This window comes from Vavraia culicis, assembly GCF_000192795.1.
Source record: "Vavraia culicis subsp. floridensis unplaced genomic scaffold supercont1.25, whole genome shotgun sequence".
Taxonomy (NCBI): Eukaryota; Fungi; Microsporidia; family Pleistophoridae; genus Vavraia; species Vavraia culicis.
This window is the reverse complement of record NW_007360628.1, coordinates 1-22,094: the sequence shown is the minus strand read 5'-3', so window position 1 is coordinate 22,094 and position 22,094 is coordinate 1. Positions and strand designations below refer to the sequence as shown.

General features: G+C 38.2%; 12 protein-coding genes across 12 annotated transcripts; 8 read left to right on the top strand and 4 right to left on the bottom strand.

Moving 5' to 3' along the window:
- Positions 1-3: 3 nt before the first annotated feature.
- VCUG_01555 (uncharacterized protein) lies at positions 4-901 on the bottom strand (the record flags this gene model as incomplete). Its single annotated transcript, XM_008076382.1, has 1 exon — positions 4-901. The coding sequence occupies one exon, from the start codon at positions 899-901 to the stop codon at positions 44-46; it is 858 nt and encodes a 285-aa protein (XP_008074573.1). The 3' UTR covers positions 4-43.
- Positions 902-4,648: 3,747 nt separating this feature from the next.
- Positions 4,649-5,454, top strand: VCUG_01554 (uncharacterized protein). Its single transcript, XM_008076381.1, has one exon. The coding sequence runs from the start codon at positions 4,662-4,664 to the stop codon at positions 5,388-5,390; it is 729 nt and encodes a 242-aa protein (XP_008074572.1). The 5' UTR covers positions 4,649-4,661; the 3' UTR covers positions 5,391-5,454.
- Positions 5,455-6,184: 730 nt separating this feature from the next.
- On the bottom strand, positions 6,185-6,949 carry VCUG_01553 (uncharacterized protein; the record flags this gene model as incomplete). Its single annotated transcript, XM_008076380.1, has 1 exon — positions 6,185-6,949. The coding sequence occupies one exon, from the start codon at positions 6,947-6,949 to the stop codon at positions 6,185-6,187; it is 765 nt and encodes a 254-aa protein (XP_008074571.1).
- Positions 6,950-6,981: 32 nt separating this feature from the next.
- Positions 6,982-7,287, top strand: VCUG_01552 (uncharacterized protein; the record flags this gene model as incomplete). The annotated part of the gene is made up of 1 exon (XM_008076379.1): positions 6,982-7,287. One exon carries the CDS (start codon positions 6,982-6,984, stop codon positions 7,285-7,287), a length of 306 nt encoding a protein of 101 aa, XP_008074570.1.
- A 101-nt stretch (positions 7,288-7,388) lies between these two features.
- VCUG_01551 (uncharacterized protein) lies at positions 7,389-7,931 on the top strand (the record flags this gene model as incomplete). Its single annotated transcript, XM_008076378.1, has 1 exon — positions 7,389-7,931. One exon carries the CDS (start codon positions 7,389-7,391, stop codon positions 7,929-7,931), a length of 543 nt encoding a protein of 180 aa, XP_008074569.1.
- An 855-nt stretch (positions 7,932-8,786) lies between these two features.
- On the top strand, positions 8,787-10,456 carry VCUG_01550 (uncharacterized protein; the record flags this gene model as incomplete). Its single annotated transcript, XM_008076377.1, has 1 exon — positions 8,787-10,456. The coding sequence occupies one exon, from the start codon at positions 8,787-8,789 to the stop codon at positions 10,401-10,403; it is 1,617 nt and encodes a 538-aa protein (XP_008074568.1). The 3' UTR covers positions 10,404-10,456.
- A 571-nt stretch (positions 10,457-11,027) lies between these two features.
- VCUG_01549 (uncharacterized protein) lies at positions 11,028-11,944 on the bottom strand. The gene has a single exon (XM_008076376.1). It carries the CDS (start codon positions 11,937-11,939, stop codon positions 11,319-11,321), a length of 621 nt encoding a protein of 206 aa, XP_008074567.1. The 5' UTR covers positions 11,940-11,944; the 3' UTR covers positions 11,028-11,318.
- Positions 11,945-12,302: 358 nt separating this feature from the next.
- VCUG_01548 (uncharacterized protein) lies at positions 12,303-13,104 on the top strand. Its single transcript, XM_008076375.1, has one exon. It carries the CDS (start codon positions 12,369-12,371, stop codon positions 12,894-12,896), a length of 528 nt encoding a protein of 175 aa, XP_008074566.1. The 5' UTR covers positions 12,303-12,368; the 3' UTR covers positions 12,897-13,104.
- A 177-nt stretch (positions 13,105-13,281) lies between these two features.
- On the bottom strand, positions 13,282-15,096 carry VCUG_01547 (uncharacterized protein). The gene has a single exon (XM_008076374.1). The coding sequence runs from the start codon at positions 15,076-15,078 to the stop codon at positions 13,522-13,524; it is 1,557 nt and encodes a 518-aa protein (XP_008074565.1). The 5' UTR covers positions 15,079-15,096; the 3' UTR covers positions 13,282-13,521.
- Positions 15,097-15,930: 834 nt separating this feature from the next.
- On the top strand, positions 15,931-16,862 carry VCUG_01546 (uncharacterized protein; the record flags this gene model as incomplete). Its single annotated transcript, XM_008076373.1, has 1 exon — positions 15,931-16,862. The coding sequence occupies one exon, from the start codon at positions 15,931-15,933 to the stop codon at positions 16,240-16,242; it is 312 nt and encodes a 103-aa protein (XP_008074564.1). The 3' UTR covers positions 16,243-16,862.
- A 485-nt stretch (positions 16,863-17,347) lies between these two features.
- Positions 17,348-20,118, top strand: VCUG_01545 (uncharacterized protein). The gene has a single exon (XM_008076372.1). The coding sequence runs from the start codon at positions 17,353-17,355 to the stop codon at positions 20,104-20,106; it is 2,754 nt and encodes a 917-aa protein (XP_008074563.1). The 5' UTR covers positions 17,348-17,352; the 3' UTR covers positions 20,107-20,118.
- Positions 20,119-20,185: 67 nt separating this feature from the next.
- VCUG_01544 (uncharacterized protein) lies at positions 20,186-21,079 on the top strand. The gene has a single exon (XM_008076371.1). The coding sequence runs from the start codon at positions 20,330-20,332 to the stop codon at positions 21,050-21,052; it is 723 nt and encodes a 240-aa protein (XP_008074562.1). The 5' UTR covers positions 20,186-20,329; the 3' UTR covers positions 21,053-21,079.
- The last annotated feature ends 1,015 nt before the right edge of the window (positions 21,080-22,094 follow it).

Below are 22,094 nucleotides of genomic sequence, written 5' to 3'. Positions count from 1 at the left end.
AAGGGCATGTAATCAGAAACTTTTACTTATCAATCTTTATTTCTTAGACAGAGTTAGGTTCAACGGCAAAGAAAGCATTATAGAAATAACGAGAGTTTGCCATTCCATAGACAAACAGGACAGCGGACACCAGCGCTATGAGTGCCGTGATGTATTTCATTGCGTCATCTCCATTCTTTTTCTTGCTGTCTCCCTCCGCGTTGAAGAATGATACCTTGATACCGAACGCGATCATAATAAGGATTGATGCCACACCTATCAGATGGTAGGGTGTTGAGCTCTGAGCGTATGCAACGTATGCACATACGAGTGCTAATAGGATGTTAAGAACGAGCGATATAACACCTGGTGATCCTGTGAGCAAGCTCGACACATTGGTAAGCAGGAACCCGAGCGCTGGTAGCATTGGTATCTGCTCATAGTGATTGATAAACGTGTACACAACAGCAACAACCGCAAGTATAATCAGTCCATACATCACAAATGCACTCTCAGCGCTCTTATTCTTCTTGCTATCGCCACAAATGAATTTCTGAACCTCTACGAAAATAATGTACGCTAACAGAGCTAGGCTGACAGCAATGAACGGGTACTTGAAGAAGTTGTTCGTGTGCAGACTACTCCACTTCGAGACCGCAAAGCTCATTACCAGCGATATCAATAGAGTGATAGGCAACAAAATTTTCGTGATTGAGATTGATGTTCCTGCAAAGCTGTAGCTCTTGCTGTAGATTGATATTCTGGCGTGTTTTACTGGCATGGAAGTGATTGTGTGACCGTATTTATAGCTTGTTATTTGTGCTTTTATAGATTTATGGAGTAGAAATGTGCAATTTGTGAGAATTGGGATAAATGGATGGTTTAAAGGGAATAGTAGGATGGGTGCGCGTGGTTGTACCATAAATAGGGAAATATTGTAAAAATGGATGGCTACACATGAACAAGGAAGGTGTGAAAAATGGGATATAAAAAGATAAATAGGGTAGATGGTAGTAAAGAACAGCGAGTAAAATGAAGAACGTACATGTGATGCGAACAAACCGCGAAAGTAATACGAATGGAGAAGTTATTGAGGATGTAATTGTAAATTATGTGAGGAAATGGAAACATAGGTACAGAACAATATGTGCAAATTATAAGGGCCAAATGGTGTAAATTATTTAGAATAACATGTTAATGATCAGGTAATGCCAAAAATGATAATGGAATTGATAGTGTAAATGCCTGTGATACATTTCCTTCGATAATTGGTCTAAACAATCTCTACACCTTCCAATCGTAATGAGCTGATACTGCTGCATCACTCTCATCTAATATCTTCTCTTACACTCGATGCACCAGTTAATAAAGACTGAGAGCGTCAAACTCGATAACATCCGATCATATCGAGTGATATTGCACGTATTGTCCGTATATCGCGTATTTATTTGGTAATTATTCATCAGCTTTTCTCTAAAATCCGTATATGTTTGTGAAGAACATGTAATTTTTACTATAATTAAGCTTAATTACAATTTTTAACAAGAGGTATTAATCGCAGGTCCAGGTAAATAATTGCTATTATCTTCTCACAATACTATGTTGATGTGCGAATAACATGATAATTGCAGGATTGTTAGATCTTGAGTAGTATTCGTTTGTTTATATTGTCCATACATAACAGCTTGAATTAATAAATAATTACGGCAAAAAAATATTTTACAGGACTAAATAAGTACTTTACCTTGTTCTAAAGAATGTGTCGTGTGTTCTTTTGTACTGCTTCCACTTATGAGAGTATATTCATGTGTTTATATCCATAAAATGAACGTGTTACATCAAATAATACCCGTTCAACTGCTTTAAGGCAGAGATAGCTGGGAGTATTTCATTTAGAGCAGCACAAATACCAATAAGTGCTGGCACTTATGTATTTTGATCAGTTATAACATGATAGCCGCCGTAAACCACGAATAAACCATAAAAACACAATATAATGTCACATATTGCACAAATTGCTAACATTAATTTAATTTTTTGTCATCTTTATCAATTCATGGTGATATTAAATTGTTTGTTCGTATTGGGTTATCTTAATTAAGGGGTGTATTGGTGCTGAGTTAAAGAATGCACGGAAAAGTGGTAGCTACTCATCAATTGTACACGTATCATTGCACAATGCTTTCATTTATTACGTGATACGTCTTTCGCTTTTTACCAGTAGTTGTTTTTATGGCCTTGCACAGCAACAAAATTCGGACAAGCTCATCTTTTGGTTCGTAAGCCTAACAAGGCTGTCTTTCGTTTTTGTGTGCTTGCTACGCCAAAATTTTGGTTATTTTCTCGCATTCAATCTTAGTTACGTTTCTAGAAGAGACTACTTATTAATCATGGTGGTTTAAATCAAGTAAATGAAGGACTGTCATACTCGGTGATAAAAGAAAATTAGAACGATAAAAGTGGTGAAGATGTACGAATAATGCGTTATAATTATTTCTTTTGCCATTGTAAATGGGGAACTAAGCGTTTAAGCAGAAAAATAGGTTAAATTACAGGAATAATCGGACGAAAAAGGATTTAGGTATGGCACAGCGTGTTACCATGTAGAAATGACCGCTAACGCAACAAACATAAAAATAGATGGAAAATATGAGACTATCAGGCATTTGTAATTGCTATAATGTATGTTTACGGACACTGCAATGATTAATGAGTGATTACATCATAGTTGCACGAACATTGGTGCTCTACTATCGTTTATATTGTGAATCAGCAAATAAAATAGCTTCGGAGATGATCAAAAATTGCGACTGCAGTTGCCACTCGTGTGTAATTGATCGTATCAATGAATTAAACGACGTAAACATCGGAAGAAATAATGTTTTAAGATCATTGCGCTACATATGTTTAATTGTGCAGTAGCACAAAAGCTTTATTCTATGATGAGAAGGGATAATCCAATTTTTATACACAAAATGGATAAGCTTGGTACTTGAACATAAAATGCTAAGTGCGTTATTTCCTTATATAAAACAGAATAAACTTTAGCTACCTATTAAATTATATTGCGTATTTTATGTTTTTTGACTGTTTTGAATCCTTTGATAGGGATTAAAGAATTAATTTTGGTCTGTAGTCATGTCTTTTTAATATTGCTTGTAAAGAATAATGAACCATGTCTTGGTAAAAATAAAAGGTAAAATAATTTTTAATTCTTCGTTTTGTGCCAGTAGACGAGAAAAGGAATGTTCGGTTATTCTCGAAGGATGTGGTAGCTTTTTCTGGATGAGGATCAGTTTTTTTATTGGTATGAGTGTAAATGTAAAAGCTATTCTTCAGAGGTAGACATAAATGAAAATACAAGTTGTACTCTAAGTGTAGTGGGCAGAATCAATTATTATTGAGCGATTTCAATGCTTTTGTCGCTGTATTAGTACAATATTTCGTATACATGATGCTTTTACGGCTAGTAATAGACGAACTGCTCGCTATAGCGCAAAAATGATCTATCAACAGATATATGTGCGCTTGATAGCGTAAATACATTCAAAGTCCTGTAAACAGTGATATAGCACTTAAAACCTCTTTTGAAGGCACAATATAAGCAGTTTTAAACTAATATTTCCGTATTTGCTTCACAACCAATGTTACTGTGTAGATAAGACAGTTCAGCATTTGGTTCAGCAATGGCAAAAGAAAAAATTGCAGTAAATACTGCTGGTACAATGTGCACGTGAAAAGTACATTTGATGTTGTGTGCGCCCACCTAGCGTAATAAAAAGTATGTGCCAATTATTGTGTAAAATATACATGCTGCAAGTAATAACCGTGCAGAAAGGCTGCTCTCAATGCCATATTATAGCAAGTATATTTAATCAAACCACACGTGCATCCACTTGACCTTCTCCTCTCTGGGTGCTAGCACTCAGCTTGTCTTGGGATCTTTAAACCAAAATTAACCTCATCCAGGCCAATTCATAATGCAGCAGTTCCCTAAATTAATTACCACTCAGACCTCATATCATGCGATTATCTTTCAAACAACATATCACATGGTGCTATAAGCCATAAATGATCAATATATCAGTTATTTATCCAATACCTAGACACATTACAGATCCTTTCTGTTTTATTACTCGGGTTAGGGATTTAATTAAAAGCACAATTTGCAACTAAATGTACAAATTGTTGCAGTGCAATTAGCCATTTTGTTTTTTGTTGCTGTAAAACGAGTAAAAATGGTTAATCGTGCTGATCAGTGGCAGGCAACCACCATGGTATTCATTACAATCTCACGTTATTCACAATAAGGTGGTTTACACAAAATAAGTTAAATGTACAATTCTTCAACCTTATAATTCCTGTTTAGTTATTTTATTGCATTCGTAGTCACTACGATGTACTGTACGCTATCGCTCTCTTCATCTACCCGTACTACTTTCTGTGCAGAATCTATGTACGTGTACCCTCTAGGGCACCCGTTCTGTTTATCTCATCGTTCCAACTCTGCAAAGCATCACGTCATTCCAACCCATCGCTTGACACATCGCTGGCAATTTCAATTCAGTATGAATTTCAAGGACGTTCATCTTTAATTTAACAGCCAATTTATCTGCAAACACACACAAAAACCATAAACAGCAAAATTAACACTTATAAATACCTCTCATTGACATCCCTACATGCCAGGAAAAATATACAACATCAAAAAGAATGCAATGAAGGAAGATTTGGAATCGGTAAAAAATATGTACTTCGTGAACGGGATGCTACTCATGCTGATATGTGTAACACTGCTCCTCAACAAGCTGCTCTTTGTTCCCCTCGAACTGGCCTTCTTCACGAAACTAACACCGATTCTGCTCGCGGTGTATTTGCACGTGCTGGTCATTCTACAAATAAGCACGCTGTTGGCGCCCTATCTGGATAAGTACGGCGACAAAAAGTTTAGTGCAACGACCGGGCTTGCGTACGCTCTTGGTCTGATAACATTGTTGATACCGATCATATACATTCTACGCCTGGACTTCTCGTGTGATACGGTGCTGACCCTACTTACAGGCGTTATTCTGATGTGCAACACGCTCAATATGATGTCAAAGCACAACAGAGAAGTACGGGCAACCATGTATCTCAACGCGCTGTATTGCATTGTCCTAGTGGTTTCTATCATCATTGCGTTGGCGTTTGACCTGAACAGGCTGTGGGTGTGCCTGCCGATAATTATTATTTACGCGCTAGACCAGATACTAAAGAGCTCAGATCGGCCTTTTACATGGTATCCGATGGAAAAGAAGGAATCGATTGCTTGGTTATCGGTAACATTGGCTGGTATAGCCATGTTTCTGCTTGTAGCTTACATGTTCAAGATCAAATTTCCGCTAGGGTTGAACAATTCGGTGAATAGCTAAGGGGTGAGCTTTAAGGAGGTGGAAGCGAGTCATTCTTTTACTAATAAAAGCGCTTAGTTGCGAATTGCAATTCATTATGACGTTTTTTCATTCTACAAATCTGCGTTGCAGACTTGTTTTGAGCCTGTGCTATCTTGTATGGTATTAATTTAGGGTAGCAGAAACACAAATATTCAGCAAAATACCACACCTTTTTATTCATTTGCTCTGCGACCCATATCAGAATAGCTGTCCCTTTTAGACCCGTTAGTTCTGTGGCTGTCTTTTGCCGTAGCAGGAGTTCTTCTGGTTCACTGCGATGTGCACTTTGGTCTCTGATACAAGGATGCAGTAGTAACTAGAAATATCTGGGAAGTCATTGCAAGTACCGTTTTATGCTCATAAGGAACCAATATCTTTCATGGTGCCACTACTTCTTACGTAACACTTGTAAATTAATAGTTCTTATTCTTTAAACGCATCTTTTGCCTGTGCATCTCTTCGGTTTGCCGGAAATCGCGTTGGCTTCAAAAGCTCTTCCAAGAGACGACTCTTGTTACGCCATGTGAGGTGATGCAATCCGTTAAGTTTGGGATGGTAGAACAGTTTGCATACGCCTATTGGTGCGATAAACAGTTCCAGATGTGTTAATTTATTAATTCACCTGGCCATCTTGGAATTCATAGAATATATGCCGATGGCCACGGTCAGTTAGAATGGACTATAAAAGTGCATTGATTTAGATGTTATTGCCATACAAGGAGAAAAAGAAATGATATTTGGTAAAAAAGTTGGATTGAAAACTTTTTACTGTCTCAACACGATACATCCGCGATATTCATACCATCATTGTCGCTTGGTGTCGGTACGCTATTACGATATATGGGATTATTATATCTAGTACTCGGCGGAACTACGCCCTGATAGCGTGGGGTATTTGTCTGGATACGACTATAGAAACACTTGTGGTCGCCATTGGAGAGCAATTTAATTCTGTTCGATACATGCGAATCAATCGCTCGTTCCCTATTCAATTTACCAAATACATTGGTATATATAGATGGCATTGGCTGATATAACGCACCCGTTTCAATATGAGTAGGCGATGCGTTTGTTCGCGATTCGCTTTGGTCAACTACCGTGCACTCATCGATGAGCTCAGCACCTACATCAACATCAGAAATATTGAAAACATTGATTTGTGAGTGTCCTGCTGATATTACTAAAGACTCGGGGTAAATCACTTTAAACAACTTCCGAATACGCCATATTAAGATTAAAGTGGCAAGCATAACGATGACAAAGATCATCAACAAGAATGGAATAAAATAAACACCTTGTCTCGATAAAAACGTGCCTGTTGTCGTGTTGGGACAGGGGGATGGTGCTGGAATAAGAACAAAGTCAACATTTGCAACCGTACCATTTTTTTGTTGTGCAAATAGGCCGTTTGATGCGGTGTCATTAGCACTGACTTGACCGCCATTCCAAATAAAGAACAACTTAGAGAGTGTCGAAACAGGGTTTACAAGTTTGATAGCAGATTGATAAACCGGCCCTACAATTTTTGATAATATCATGATTTGAAAGATGGCGCTTCATTAAATAATTGATGCCGTGTCTTTTAGGGCAAATTGTTGGACTGAACTATGAAAATATAAACCATATGAATTACAGTACGGCATATTTACGTCTACTGGAACGGATTAACACGCAAAACTTAATGCCGAAATGCACTCATGTTCCTCAAAAAACTGAATACCATGTGAATTGCTTTTTGAAATGCAGCAATGGTTCCCTTGGCACGGATATGATGGGCATCCAATGCCGGTGTGGGAACACGCTATATTTTGCTCCCTGTGGCAGAAAAAGTACTGACGTAGTTTCGTTGAAGAATACCCCACAATTACACACATAACTTTCTTCACCGTATAGTACTGCATGTTAAACGGTACATCATGCTTTCTACAATCGTGCAATCACGCCTGATCATCACAATTTCAGAATTGTGCCCTTGGTATGCCACCACGCTACGAGAAGAAGTACGATCGTCAAATACGTGTCTTTGGTTTCACAACACAGGAAAAGTTGCAGAACATGCGTGTTACGCTCTATACATCAACCAGTAACTACGTATCTGCTGAAATCGTCAAAAATTTGGTGCTTCTCGGTGTAACCGATCTGAAAATTAATAAAAGAGCCGAGGAATGTGTGCTTAGGATGATACCCGGCGGTATAAAAGACATAAACGAAAAATTAAGGCTTGAGGTATTTGACGATACCGCAGGTATGGCTGATCGTAGCAATGCCAGCAGTTGTTTGGTGAACGAGCAGGAAGTGAACGTAACAATACAGATAGATAATTTTGTAGTAAATGAATTTGGCAGGTCCTTCTACGTGTGCTCGAAGTGCTGCATGTTTGGCGATACGTGTGACCATCGCTGTGTTGAAATTGAGCAGAGAATTGAAAATGAGTGTTTGTTGGGCGCTGTTTTGGTACAAGAAATGGTTAAGATGCTTTCTGGTGAGAACTACCAGAAAGAATACCGGTTGGATGTTTGATAAGGATGCGTTCAAGATACGCAGCTAATTTATAGCTTTGTGGTGCACGGCTCGTATCTGCGGACTAGTAGATTTAATAAAAGATCCATTTCATAGTTTCTTATCCAACGTACTGCCCGTGTGTACATCCAGTTTTTTACAACAGGCAGTAAAAATAGAAACAAAATCGTGCGCCTCAAAAATTTTTATTTGTATGATTACGGTGAAAAGATTTAAAACAAGCACAAAAATTGGAAAACTTGGGCATTTTTAGCCAAATAAAAAATTTACATTTATGGAAGGACATTTTCATAACTAGCGTATTGGCCGAGACAAAGCATGCACTGTTAGTGCAACACGCAGGACAAACTGCCTGATGTACTGTAGCATTAATACAAATAAATCATTTATCGCTCGTACACCAGGCGTTGTGGATGTAGTACCGCTTGGGATGCGCGATAATAGCTGTGGTGCCATTTATACCAGCGCAAAATTTTTAAAAAATAGTTTTGGTTGCTGAGTGTACTGCCGCTCTATTTTTAGCGGTATTTTATATGGACGATAAACCGTGAAGTACGCATTTTCTGCTTTGGTACGCGACAATAAAAAATTTGTAATTGCAATTAAACACGCGTTAATGAATGATTGCGTGTTGAAACGGAGTGCAGCACAGTATCATGTACCGCAGTACGTACCACAACGAAATAAAATATGATGTGATACCGTACGATAGGTTTTGGAGAAACGTAACTATGGCTCAGCTGTGATATGCCTTGCACATTAAGATATTATAAATAACAAGTACAACTGTTTTTTCCACTTTTTATTCCATTCTGATCAAATAACATAAAACTTGGGCAGATACCCTTTCAATCAATGCTATGCAACGAGAACAACTTGACAACCATGAAACAACGATTTATCAGAAAGGTGCTTCCTAAAAGCATCGAAATAATTTTCAAAATATTCATAATCAGCAACACCATAAGCAACCGAGAAATACACAACCACACGGTCATCGATCCTAATATAGTAACAGCAACGCTTACGTATGTGCTTGCATGGCTCTTTGCCGAATGTGAGATCGCTTACGGTTCGCTCTCCTTCATGAGAGATGTGTTTTGCTACAACACCAAAGTGCAGGAAAACTGTGCATATGTGTACACACACTGCCTGCTCGTATTCATCATCACCAAGCTCTTGCATTCCCTGTTGTGCATGCTCAGAGTTACCAAGATTCTGCTCAAAATACCGAGGGAGTGTATTGTGGGTTGTTCGCTGGCAACCGGTGTAATACACGTTGCGAACGAAATAAAAATGTACAACACGCATATCACACTGCCCTCATTCGTACTTTCTGTATTTTTTGTGCTTTTCTTCTTTTACTCAAAAATAATGTTTTTTGTCTCTGTGGTCGTCATTGCGATCTCAAATCACGTGATGGTTGCGTGTGTGCAGAACAGCAAGCTGTTCTTTTTTGAAAAACTAAGATGCAATTCGTTGTGTGTGCTGTTTCCCGTGCAGTATTTTGATCTTGGTGGCGCGAAAATGCGCTCCTTCGCGTGCTCATTTTTCAGTGCTCTCGCTATTTTCTTCTTCAATGGAATCGAAATCGAGCTGGACAGGGAGAGTAACGCGGATTTTTACCATACTATGAGCGAACAACTGGGCAGTAACGTACTAGACAATACTGTGGGTGTCAATGCACTGAATAATGGTCTGCATGGCAGTGCTTCATCAGATGAAGCGAACAATTCAAGCAGTGACCCGCTTGGCGCTGCGCTAAGAATTCGTACGGCGTCCGTACGAAGCAATGTCGCTCAGTTCAAATCGTATATTGTGCTGCATACAAATGAATTCTATCATGGAAACAGGCTCAGCTGCATCAACCTGCTCACATTTTTCCTTCCGTTCACGGTCAAAAAGGAAAGAAAACAATTCCATGCCATAGAGCGTGTATTTGTAAGTATTTTGACACTAAAAATGGCCATTCTACTCCTTTTATTCAGGCTGTTCATACCAAAAATCATATATATCAGCTTAAGCATGTTCCTGGGTCTATATATCATCGTTATGTCGCTGAGAGAAGTTCATAAATTCTGTACAATGGAGAAGATCACGATAGTATGTCTTGGTATCTTCAACGCGGTGTGTAATATGTTTGTTCTATCCGTGATGTTGTTCTCTGGTCTCATATACTTGGTCGGCTACGTGCGGAACAGCAATAACCAGTGCTTGACCGTTGAAGAAGAATACAGCCATGTATTGTACGACTACAAGAGGTTGGACACGAGCGTAAAAGGCGAGATTGTTGTGATAGATCTGAGAAGGTACAGTTATATAGTGTCGAGTGAGAGGGAACGAATTGGCAATCTTGTAAAAGGATTGAGAGTGAAGAATATCTTTGTTATAAAGAGGAAGAATTTGTTCATATGGCTTGAGAATGTAAATTTTATTTGTGAATTGAACGAGATCGAGGAGTATTTGGTGTAAAAAGGGAGATGATGCGCTTTTAACGCACAATATGCCGTGTTGTATGTAGAAATAAATATAGTTCATATTAAACAACAAATTGTGGACACGTGGGAAGACATTCGTTGTATGTTTGACCAGACGTTGTTGTATACGGAGATAAATAGACGTACTTTTTACGAAAGATGGTACTAATTAATGTATTGCATGCCGTAGCGCACCGCTTTGTATTTTTGATCGGCATTCTGATCAAAAAGCATTTGTGCCACGGGCGCAACAGGACATGCCGATTTTCTCAGAAATATACCGATAAAAACGTGTTAACGAAAATTCTCTTCTTTTTTTGGGAAGAACACATCCCTGCTCATCTAGAAAATAAATAAATGTAAATTTTCGATGACGTAACAAACTTAGCAGAGAATGTATCGAACAAGATAACATTCTTCGCTAAGTTTGTTATTGACAGCTCCCATTTGAAAAGAATGCATTAGGAGCGGTCCATTTTTGCATATTTTTACGTGCTGTACCCGGAATAATAAATTTATTCACCTGAATAACACTTTACAAAACATGGAATGGTACCAAGGAAGAATTTCTAAACCTAATAAACGATTTACTGATAAAAAACACTATAAATGCGATCATTAACGATTAAATGTAACAATAGTGCTTGCTTTATCTTAGCATGATCCTAATACATCACCAGTCGTGGAAAACCGTTCATAAAATGTTCAGATCGCTACTGTAGAAGAAAGCAATTTAATGTTCATGAAAATGCCATTGCTGCACCGATAATCTCCGGTGCAGGAGATGCTGTTGGACCGAATCCTAAGGGCGTCCGTGTGTCGTGCATGATAGTATGCCGGGTACAAGTTATATCGCGCGTACGATAGACAAACAGAAGGCATCGATACAGCGGTCGTAAACAGCTTTATCCTAAGCCCGCAACTCAAAATTCATAACCCCGTTGATTTCTCTATGAAAGTAAATTTTCTCTTTCTTTATCTCTTCAAACACCTTTGCTGCCACCTCTCTCCATCCCTTTAGGCCGTATTCCTCGCCAAAAACCTCCACAAACTCATCTGTGCTCCCAAACATCGGTATACAAAAATGCAGACACACCTCCTTCGGTGACAAAAACGTAATCATATCCTCCAACACACGGAATGCTTTCTCTTTGTTGGGCATTTTCCCACCAAGAATCAGAGTGTACGGTGTATTCGGCACGCTATACTTTTTGGTTGGATCAAAATCTTTTGCATTCATTTTACTCTTCCAGTGGACGGACACCGGCGAGTCATTGTCCATATAAACATCGCCTTCAACATAAACCGGGTCGCGTGAATTGATCAGGACCGGTCTGCTGATGTTCTGGGCGTCATGGTTGGCATTGCGCTGTTTTTCAAGCCTTCTTATTTTTGAGAGCGTTTCCAAGCAGTCATCAGTGCGCAAAATGCTTGGTGGTATTTTCTTGTCCTTCTTGAGTGTCGATTTGAACGTTTTTCGCTTGCGCCTGTTAAAAGTTCGCCGTTTTGATTGTCTTTTCTTTTGCACCATGAGGGGTGAAAACTTGAACGGTAAAAACTGAATGCGCAAAAAATACGAGAAACGGCCAGAGAGCTTGCAGACCCTCAGAAGAAGAATATGCGAGTTTCTGTCAAAACAAGAAACATTCAAACGTACTCGTGCACAGCAATGGATTGCTAAGTTAAATGTGGTGTGACTGAAGAGTTGCCGTGCTATTCGGTTTTGAGAAATGTCCAAGATTGGTTCCGTTCAAAACGTAGGTAGCCATCTCTGCACATGTGACAGATCAAAATATTTTATTGGTGACAGGACCAGCGTACAACATCATTCAAACTTGTTCAAACCGCACGGTTTAAAATCAAAGTAAGAAATGCTTAGCATGACTTTATACGCAGGATACGTCTCAATCAAAAAGATTGATTGTTAAAATACGTTGATCTAAAAACACTGCCCTTATTGATGGCACTGTTTTACCTGCCAAGCGAAGATACATACACTTTACTGGACACAATGCGCGGCGAAGAACTGAAAGACAAGGTTATTGTTGAGATAGGTACAGGCTCGGCCACCATTATAAATACATTTCTCCGATTCAACCATTGTCTTGCTACCGACATAAACCCGCATGCACTACGGAATGCTAAGTGTGATGCAATCCAGAGCAACCTGCTGAGTAATCTTAGACAGACAGAAATCGATGTCATAATCTTCAACCCGCCATACCTGAATGAGCAGGTAGCACAGTGCGAGCAGAAAAAACCCTGCGAAAAGTGCTTGGAAATTTGCAGCTATGCCGGTGGTAAAGACGGAAGTGAGGTTATCTGGCAGTTTCTGAAAGCCGTGCGTACAAAAGAGTTTTACTTGTTGGTCATCAGGCTCAATAAAATCAACGTGGAACACATACCTGGTTACGATGTACGTGTCATAAGGCAAAGAGCGATACTGGGAGAAACAATTTACATCCTACACGGTGTAAGAAAGAACTGAAAGAATGTTGTCGATGGTTCTCACGGATTTACTAAAACAAAGCTTGTAATTTTTTGCATACGTACTGTAGGACGTGTTGATGTGATATTCGATTGGTAAAAAGGAACGAGCAATACTCATATATGTCATTTTCAAACGCATTTCGCTGCTAACACACATTAAAAGGTGCTAAATTGTAGAAATCATTATTTCTCGTACCAATGATTTGTACCACACCAATTTTATCTTAATAGAGTGCTAATTTACAACAATTCCTATTATGTAAGCGATATCAACGTTAGTTAATCTATATTCTACGTTTTAAAACCTTTCATACATCTTGTATGGTAAATTTGGTAAGCATAGAGTGTTTCACGGTAAAATTTTCTAAAAGTGATTTTAATCGCTAAACTCACAACTATATATCGCAAACGAACACCGCATCGTGTGCTACTATGTAATTTATTGGGCGATTACCTCAAAAAAGTAATTTCTGGCGCTAAACACCGAATACGTACATTTTGGCCCTTAAGATCAGAATACCAGCGCTCAAACACAGCAATAACATATTCGTGGTAGAGCGGGTATTATTTGTCCTTAAGTAACACTTTGAAGCAGTTTGTCTGGTACAATATTTTTATTCACCTCAAAAATACGATTCTATTCTCTTGTACTCCTTCTCGTTCGTATTATCTTTTACCACATCCTTGAAAATCTTCAGGGCAGCGCCTCTCATGTCTTCATCATCTATGTCTGTAATATAGCGAATATTCTTTTTTATCCTTACGTAATCCAACTCAACAGCAAACATCTCATCAATAATGGTTTTCTTCATCTCCTCTACTAGCAAGAAATAGTAGTCAGTGCACTTCTTTATAGGATACACACACTCGAACTTCCTCAGCACGTGTTGAAAATCTGTTTTGTGATCTTTTGTCAGCTTCATGACAAGTTTTGTGTGGTAATGCACCATTTTTTCCCTCAGTTCGTCGTCTTTGGTGCATAGAATTACCTTATTGAAGAATTGAATCGTTTTTCTCTTGTTTTCTCCTTTGTATTTGCTCACGGCCAGTCTTACGAAATCTTTCCTGAGATTCTTGTAGTTGCTCAGCATGTTCTCAAGAAAATGATCGTAAAATGCGTTCCTTAGTTCTTCCTTGGTTTTCTCGCGGTAGTGTTGGATTGAATCGCCGAGCGCTATTATTGTCTGGAAACGATCCAACTCGTACAAATCATTCAAAAATGTTTGAATCATGATAACCACATCGTCGAACATGTCCATATTCTTGAAATGGGCAGCAAAATACACAGAATTAGTCTCTTCCACGCCGCTCTGCTTTGCGTCCTTTTTGGACGATTGATCGATACTTTTTCTACTTATCTTCCGTACAAAATCGTACTCACACTCCCTTATAAGCAGTAATGACTGAAATATCACATTTAGATTGACGCTGAGAGTAACATTCTTCTTTCTCTTCAAGATATCGAACACACTTTCCAAATGATAACGAAACTCGTGGCTGTACAGCTTTTTCATGCACTTGATGTATATTTCTACGTATTCCTGTGTCATAAAGCTCTTATATTTTATGACTTCATCGTAAATCTCCTTATGTATTTTCAATTCTCCCTTGCTCTTGCTTTTGTACGAGTTCAGCTTTTTGGTAAAAAAATGCTCAAATTTCTTGTAAAAGGTCCTTCTTACATCCAATATCCTCTTCGTGAAATCTCTCACCACCTTCAAATCGAAGTCTTTCAAACTATAGATGTACTCCCTGTGCTCACTGCTTTCATTGCCCAAAACACAATCGAACCTGTACAACGATTCCTCAATTCTGCTCATCACCATGGCATCATCGTAATTATCGCTCTCAAAATAGCTGAAGTACTTCTCATCAATTTCCAACATCCTCACAAGATCGCTCAGCGCATCTCGCAATTTCTCTTTGTTGTTTATTTCTGTCTCGTACGCATTGTTCATCTCTTGCACGTCCTTTAGCTCTGCGGACAGTTTGTTTAGCTTGTACAAGTCTATTTCCAGTTTACCTTGTACGTACTTCAAATCGGTCAGTTGCGTGTTCAGCTGCGGTTTCAACGTTTTTAGGTTCTGCAGATACGACTTGAGAGTCGACAATGAAACGCTTTCGTCGCCTTTCTCTTTTGACCAAAAGAGTGCATCTATTTCTTCAGCACTGCAATTCATACAAAGGGTGAATGGCGATGTGTGGGAGATAAATAAATGACTCTGAGTAAAAGGGGGTAAATCGCGTATGATTTCACAACACTCAAAATATAGCAATTGAAACGAAGGCTTTGCCTTAACACGTGAAGTATCATGCAATTTACAACTTAAAAATCTTTTTTGCAGGCTACATTCTAAGTGCTGGGTGTATGCGTTCACGTAAAAGCAAATATTCTATCTAAAAACACGATTTTGATAATAAACGTCATTTAATAAAAAATACGTACTTATAGCATTTTACACTACTGGTGATAGTCCGCTATATCTGATCGTGTGATGCACCTGTGTAAAATGCTTGATTAAAAAAATTTGTTTTTGTTGTTTATACCAATTATACTGTGCTTGTACCAAAGAATAATCACTTTTTGCTGTTACACGGTTTTTTATGTTTTACAGCCTTTATATCCGCTATGTCTTGCAACATATCATTAGCTCATCAAGCCGTGGCAAGTCACTGGTAAATCCACATAGCACTCAGCAAGCTAAAAATAACCATTGGTGTAGATAGGCAGCTGATAATATGGTGCTAACATAGATATGATGACCGGTATTTATTATGTTTTGGTGCAGAATAGACTGGCACCCATCCATTGAACAGCATTCAAATTGATCATATTGGTGAAAAAATGCAGGTAACTAAGGCAGCATTTTATTCGTCAATAAAGGAGAACGGATTGTTAACAAAATCTGTAAAATAGAGGAAGCACCATAAAACAAGCATAGAAACCGTTTGCTCCGCATTACGGGCATAGTATTTGAAATATAAACCTCAGTTTTTGATGGGCTATAAACGAAGAATTTCATGGCCCATTCATGAAAAGCACCGGAATAAAGCCGGAAGACAGCACAGCTGTGAAAAGATACGTAGAATCAGCTGAGGTAGAAAAGTTTTTAACAAGTGCAAAAGGCCTCTCATTCCTTATTGACAAGGGAAAGACCTACGAGTTTGCTAGCAAAAAGACAGTGGATGACCAAATAGCGAGTATTCTCGATTTTTACATGACATGGGCAGAAGAGTGCCCGATAAAGAAGGGATACTTCTCTGATGGATACACGATTATCAAACTTATAGAAAAGCATTGTGATAAGAAGGACGTATTAGACAAGTTTACCTTTCTTTTCTAGTTAAATACTTGCAATTGGTATTTATTTAAATAGTTCACGCTCTCTGGCTTACCGTCCAATAAGAATAGCACTTGATGTAAATATATGTGATGCTTTAAACACACCAACCATCAGGTGAATCCACTTCATTTGCTTTAACATGCTATCTTACCATGGAAGATCATCCAAATTATACTATTGTCTTTCATCTGATCCTGAAAATAGCAATAAAGGATGTTTTGATGGTACAGCCATAGTGAAGCACATGACTAGTTGAATAACCACTTTGCACAGCAGTATTGAATGGTGCAATCTAAGTATTTTCTTGTGTAGACGTTTTTTAAGCCAGTTCGAGCAGTAGAAAGATAAAATTCCACTTTTGATAATCGAGATCGGTTAAATGCACGATTAACTATCATTGAACGGTCTATAACCCACCATTAACGTATAATATGTGCCTGATAGAATCTATCATTTTCTCAATTCCTCTTCAGAGAATGGCACTATTCAACACATCAGTTTAGTGTTTCGCGTCCAATGCCGTTCTAATAAACCAAACCTTTAGCATTTAAAGCGATAAAAGTTATTGCAGTTCAGTCTTTGGACTTGGAACACGCGTTTATTTACAAATACACGTTTTTACCGCGTCACACTATGAATAATACATTAAAGAAATAATGAAAATGTCAATGGTACGCGCTTTTGTGAGTTACCGCTCAAACATCTTGAAATGCACCCCCATCAACTCATATCAATCCGAAGTTGTCTATTTTTGGTGTACTGCACTGTAATTTGCTCTTTATGTGCTTAACTCAACATGCTGTACGGCTCAGTCATACCATAGCGATTGTCTAGGCATGGTTGTGCGACGTAGTATGGCGAGGTGCAACTGAGGTAAACTTATTACTGTTTTACCAGGGCGTGGTTGCGTAGTATGGCGAGGTGCAACTGAGGTAAACTTATTACCATTTTACCAGGGCGTGGTCGGTATTTTACTCCAAAGCATTTATTTCAGAGCTTCCTCTCTCATTATGAGTGTTTCTACTGCTATATATTAATAAACAAAGTTTGATCAATGTTATGAAACTTTGTTTCGTCTCTACTATAAAAAAACAAAAACAAGCCAACTCAATGTTTACAGACAAACTCCTAGACAAGCTCATGAACGTGATTAACAAGCAAATGGCAGGCACAAAAATACAGCTTGACAATCCTACGTCTAACCAATTGCGCGACAGCATGATGGTGCTAACAAGGAAGATGCACACAGAAGATGTAGGCTCCTACCTGACCAAGGTCATAAGACATATCGATACTCCCAATCTGTTCATAAAATCGCTCATAAATTACTACCTGATAAACATAAAACACAACACAACCGTACTAATGCTCATTATCAATACCACGCTCAAAGACTTGAACGATAATGATTACTTCAAAATACAGGGACTAAGAGTGGCAACGAACGTAAAGAACAGCGATATACAACAATTTTTTGTGTCAAGGATACACAAATTGATGAGTGATAAGAACTTTATGGTCAGATTGTGCTCGGTCATAGCATCGATAAGTATATTCCAACACAACTATGACAAATTTGTGGAGTATAAATTCGGAGAGATGCTTATGAAAATGATGGGAGACAACGTTCTGGCTGTCAGAGAATGCGTCTTGATCGCTATTTCTGTCACCAACATGGAGATAAACCTAGAGCTGCTAGTGTCGAATGCGGAAAAGAGAAGCGAAAATGAACGAATCGCGGTCTTAAGAATAATCAGAAAGCGGCTGGAAGAGGTAAAAAGAACAGGAACAGACTTTAAAATGGTTGAAGAGGATGACAATGGCGATTTGATATCGCTCAAAGACTATGGTGATGATGAAATGAGGGAAGGCAGCGTGAAAGTTGAACATGATAAGGACAAAAATAGAATGACAGGCACGTTTTTGCTCTCAAAAGCTACCAAGAAGTTCTTGACACATGCTCTACGTTCGCAAAATCATGTTTCTGCGATTCTTGCTGCTCAAATTCTTGTTCATTCCAAGGTATTTCACCATTTAATCTTTAATTCCCTGATTTATTTTTTGGACACGATCTATTCGCCGTACATTCTTGAGTTCTTCTTGACAAATGGCTTGAACTACGATAGTAAGCAATTTTTCATTTTTCATAACGATCGAAAGGAAATAAAACGACTCAAATTGCTGATACTCTGCGATATAATGGATGAACTGGCTATTAGCGAGATAAAAAGATATCATTACCTATTTAACAACGAAATATTGGAGTGTTTAATACTGAAAGAGTACAAAGACCAAAATTTGATCAAGCGGATAATTGTATGCGGTCTGGAAATGGACAATAGTGCGGATTGCCAGCTGTCTAATAAGAGTGATAGCGAAAAAAAGCTTTTTGTAGATGAGTACTTGACTAAGAGCACTTTGGAAATGCTAGTGAAGCTTCAATCGAAGATAACATTCAATATAGATGATATCTTATCAGATATTGAACCAAAAAATAATGATATATCACATTATTTGGTTCTAGCCCAACATTTTTTGGCAGGTAAACCAAAAACCCTTGACTACATCGAAAGACAGAAAATGACGTTTTTACAGTGCACAGAATTGCTGAATTTTTATCTTTCATTAACAAAACGAGGGATATATCTGGATATTCCAGATATAGAATGGCCATCTGCTCTTACATCCAGGGTCAACTTACTGCGTGAATATAATGAGAAGAAAAAACAAGTATCAAGTATATCCGAGAACGCTAGTTTCGTACTTGAATATTTTTCAACCAGTAGCACTGTTCCTGATGGTAAGTTGTCAAGCGCACACTATAATGACACCAACAATATAGGTGAGAACTACCAACATGCTCCATCCATGGATGATGGCATAGCAGTGGAAATGTCTGTCCCCTGCAAAACATACAATCCTGACAATGAAAACTGCTGTACTGGGAGTGAAAAGCTGTTGTTGCAGGAAGTTCTTCCGCGAATAGAACCAAAGATGGATAAAGAGTCGCAAGAACGGCAAAAAGCAATAGATTTTGCGGGAATAAACAATTACCGGAATGAAATGTTTAATACCACTGACCACGGAACACAATCGGATGTTTCGATTGTGATGAACACGAAAATCTTGGCATCATTGAGCTCGTTTCCAGAATCGGACAATTCGCTACATTTAGGTGATGAAACAGTAAAAAATATGATTTCTGGCACAAATACAGATGAACCAACAAATATTACGGACATAAATGGTAATATGGCATCTATTACAGTTAAAGAATGCACCGTCGCATCTCAGAGAATTCTTACTGGCTCAGACAATGCTGCTAAAGTCATTTGTGACAAAAGAGAAGATTGCACAAGCGAGTCATTGCCAGAGATGATGCACCTGGAAACACTATCAAACGAGTATTTTGACGGTGTGATCTATTTGGCTGATAAAATGCTATACTTGGACATAAAAGAACTCAAAAAGAAATTCAGATTCACATACAACAACCGTGGCATCACGGTTGACAAGAAGCAGAGAGTGGGCATCAAAAGGATAAAAGAGGATGACATAAACAAAGTCATAAACTACAAAACGAACACCACTTTTCGTAGGCTGCATCTCTGCATCAGCAAGTTCATCAAGCCTAAGGAAGTTTCAATGGATGAATTCATCAAAAATTTCAGCTATTTAGCCGATTATGAGATTCTCAACGTGGACAGCGTCAATTATTTGAACGTTTACTTCCTAGATAGCAGAAAATTCTGTTTCTCGGTGTTTGACAAGTGGTTTTATGGTGAAATATTTTCTCTTCAAGTAATTCTGAAATCAAATAATAGGAAATACTTGAAAATGATAAAAGCAATGAAATTCAAATAGGTTCAATAAAAGTGTTTGTTATAAGTCTTGAGTCACACGTAGATGCACACAATCACCGTTTATCGATCAAAACATTGCATAGCAAGAATAGCAATCGTACAGGAACACCTGTTTGCTTTTGATTTCCATTATTGCTGAGTTTGTGTATAACCGGATATAAAGTTTTTGTAAATTGTTTCGGAACCGCCATAGGGGGATCAAAAAACTTTGCCCCTTAGTCATTATGGACAATGTTGCCTTTGTTCATATCGTTGATGAGCACCTGATTTTGGGTGTGAATTCGCCTGTCAAAATGCAGTACGAGTTTAACGAAGGCAGCTTGACGAAAATGTGCCGCTTTGTCGACTCGTTATCCATTATTGTGCCCTTGGCGATAGACAGCAATGTGGTTCTGAAGGTGATAGCCAAAATTCTGCAGGACAGCCTCATCGAAAATGTTGTGGTGAATGCACCATGCACACTCGTGAGCATGGCACTCTCAATGGAGAGTTTGATATTCATCAGTTTGGTGCCTAAAGAAAACACCATTATAGCGTATATAGAGGCTGTCAAAAATAGGAATATTGATATGCCGAGCGTATGTGCCGTAAATGGGGATTTGAAATCTTTGTTGGAACAGATATATGATCGATTCTGTATTTTAGATGACATCGCAGGTTTGTATGAACGGTTGTACGTGCACTCGTTGGATGACAAGCTGCACAAGACTTTTTACTTGGAATTGGAAAAGCTACTAAACAAGAGAACAAAACAAAATAAAAAGATTGACAAGCTTTCTACTGACAATAAGTTGGCGGATTGTACTCAGTTCAAGTTTTCGGAAAAAAATCCTATCTATATTGGTTCGTGGTTATTAACGAAGGTGCGGTTCTTTAAAACAAATCATTTTGCAACACGTGATAATTTCTTAAAAAAGGATTATTCGCTGTTAAGCATAGATAATTGATGGTTATTAAATGACATTCCTCTGAAATCTTTGGCAGTTATCTGCGTACTACCGTGATGCATTTTTGCTGTGATAATCAAACAGTAATTGTTTTAATTGCTTTCTTCTCCCGATCCACTGTATGATGGTCCTACGAATATCAAAAAAAGTTTTGTTTTTTTGCCTTTCAAAAACGACGCTTAGAATCATTGACAAGCTTTCCGTTCTGAGAGTTTTTATCAGGTATAGATGTGCGTATGGTATAAAACTTGATTATCTTGATATTTTGTTCAACGGTTTAGAACATTTTTTACTGAACACAGAATTTAATGTGCTGACCAGATCACCGTAATACGAAAAAGAGGTTTTGGTATTGCAGTGATCCCGCCAATGATGTTCAGTGCCTCATAGGTACCTGTCGATCACGCTTTTATCAAGATAATATTTAAAGTCTGGGCCACTGGTATTCGCCCAGTATTTCTCATTTGAACTGTTTAGAGCTTCCAACGTAAAAAGCACCAGATGCGGCTCTAACATTGTGTGAGATGAATCGCATTTTTCTTGCTATGGCAGTTTCTGCCTGCATATCTTTAATTATACATTTAAAGTTGAGTATTGATGGCGGATTGTGCGATGCCATTTAACAACTTTCCAATCAATTCGTGCACAAAAAGATTCTGTTCGTTTCGTACTGGGATGCATCATAGCTGATGATCCGTTGTGTTTGGCAATTTAATAACATCAACTGTTCAAATAAGTTATCCAATCATTTACACAAGGTGATGTTGTAAATATTCAATTGCAGGACTATGGCCTGTTCACATCAATATTGAATAAAACATGTAATCGAGCAATATTTGACGTATAAACTCGTTTAAAAGAGAAAAAATATAATTAGATCAATCGGCTGTAGTGCAAAACAAACAAATTAAAATATCAAACAATTTTTGATAGCTCTGGAAAATTAAAAATTAATGTAACCGTACAAAGTGACCGGTAATGCAGTTCAAAGAGAAGTCAGTTCCAATGCTATGTGCTCACGGTTCTGTGCCTAAAAACGCGA

Bases quoted from the DNA above. Each gene is read 5' to 3' on its own strand.
- VCUG_01554 (XM_008076381.1), top strand. From the start codon at position 4,662: ATGCCAGGAAAAATATACAACATCAAAAAGAATGCAATGAAGGAAGAT.
- VCUG_01544 (XM_008076371.1), top strand. From the start codon at position 20,330: ATGGACAATGTTGCCTTTGTTCATATCGTTGATGAGCACCTGATTTTG.
- VCUG_01548 (XM_008076375.1), top strand. From the start codon at position 12,369: ATGGCACTGTTTTACCTGCCAAGCGAAGATACATACACTTTACTGGAC.
- VCUG_01545 (XM_008076372.1), top strand. From the start codon at position 17,353: ATGTTTACAGACAAACTCCTAGACAAGCTCATGAACGTGATTAACAAG.
- VCUG_01547 (XM_008076374.1), bottom strand. From the start codon at position 15,078: ATGAATTGCAGTGCTGAAGAAATAGATGCACTCTTTTGGTCAAAAGAG.
- VCUG_01549 (XM_008076376.1), bottom strand. From the start codon at position 11,939: ATGGTGCAAAAGAAAAGACAATCAAAACGGCGAACTTTTAACAGGCGC.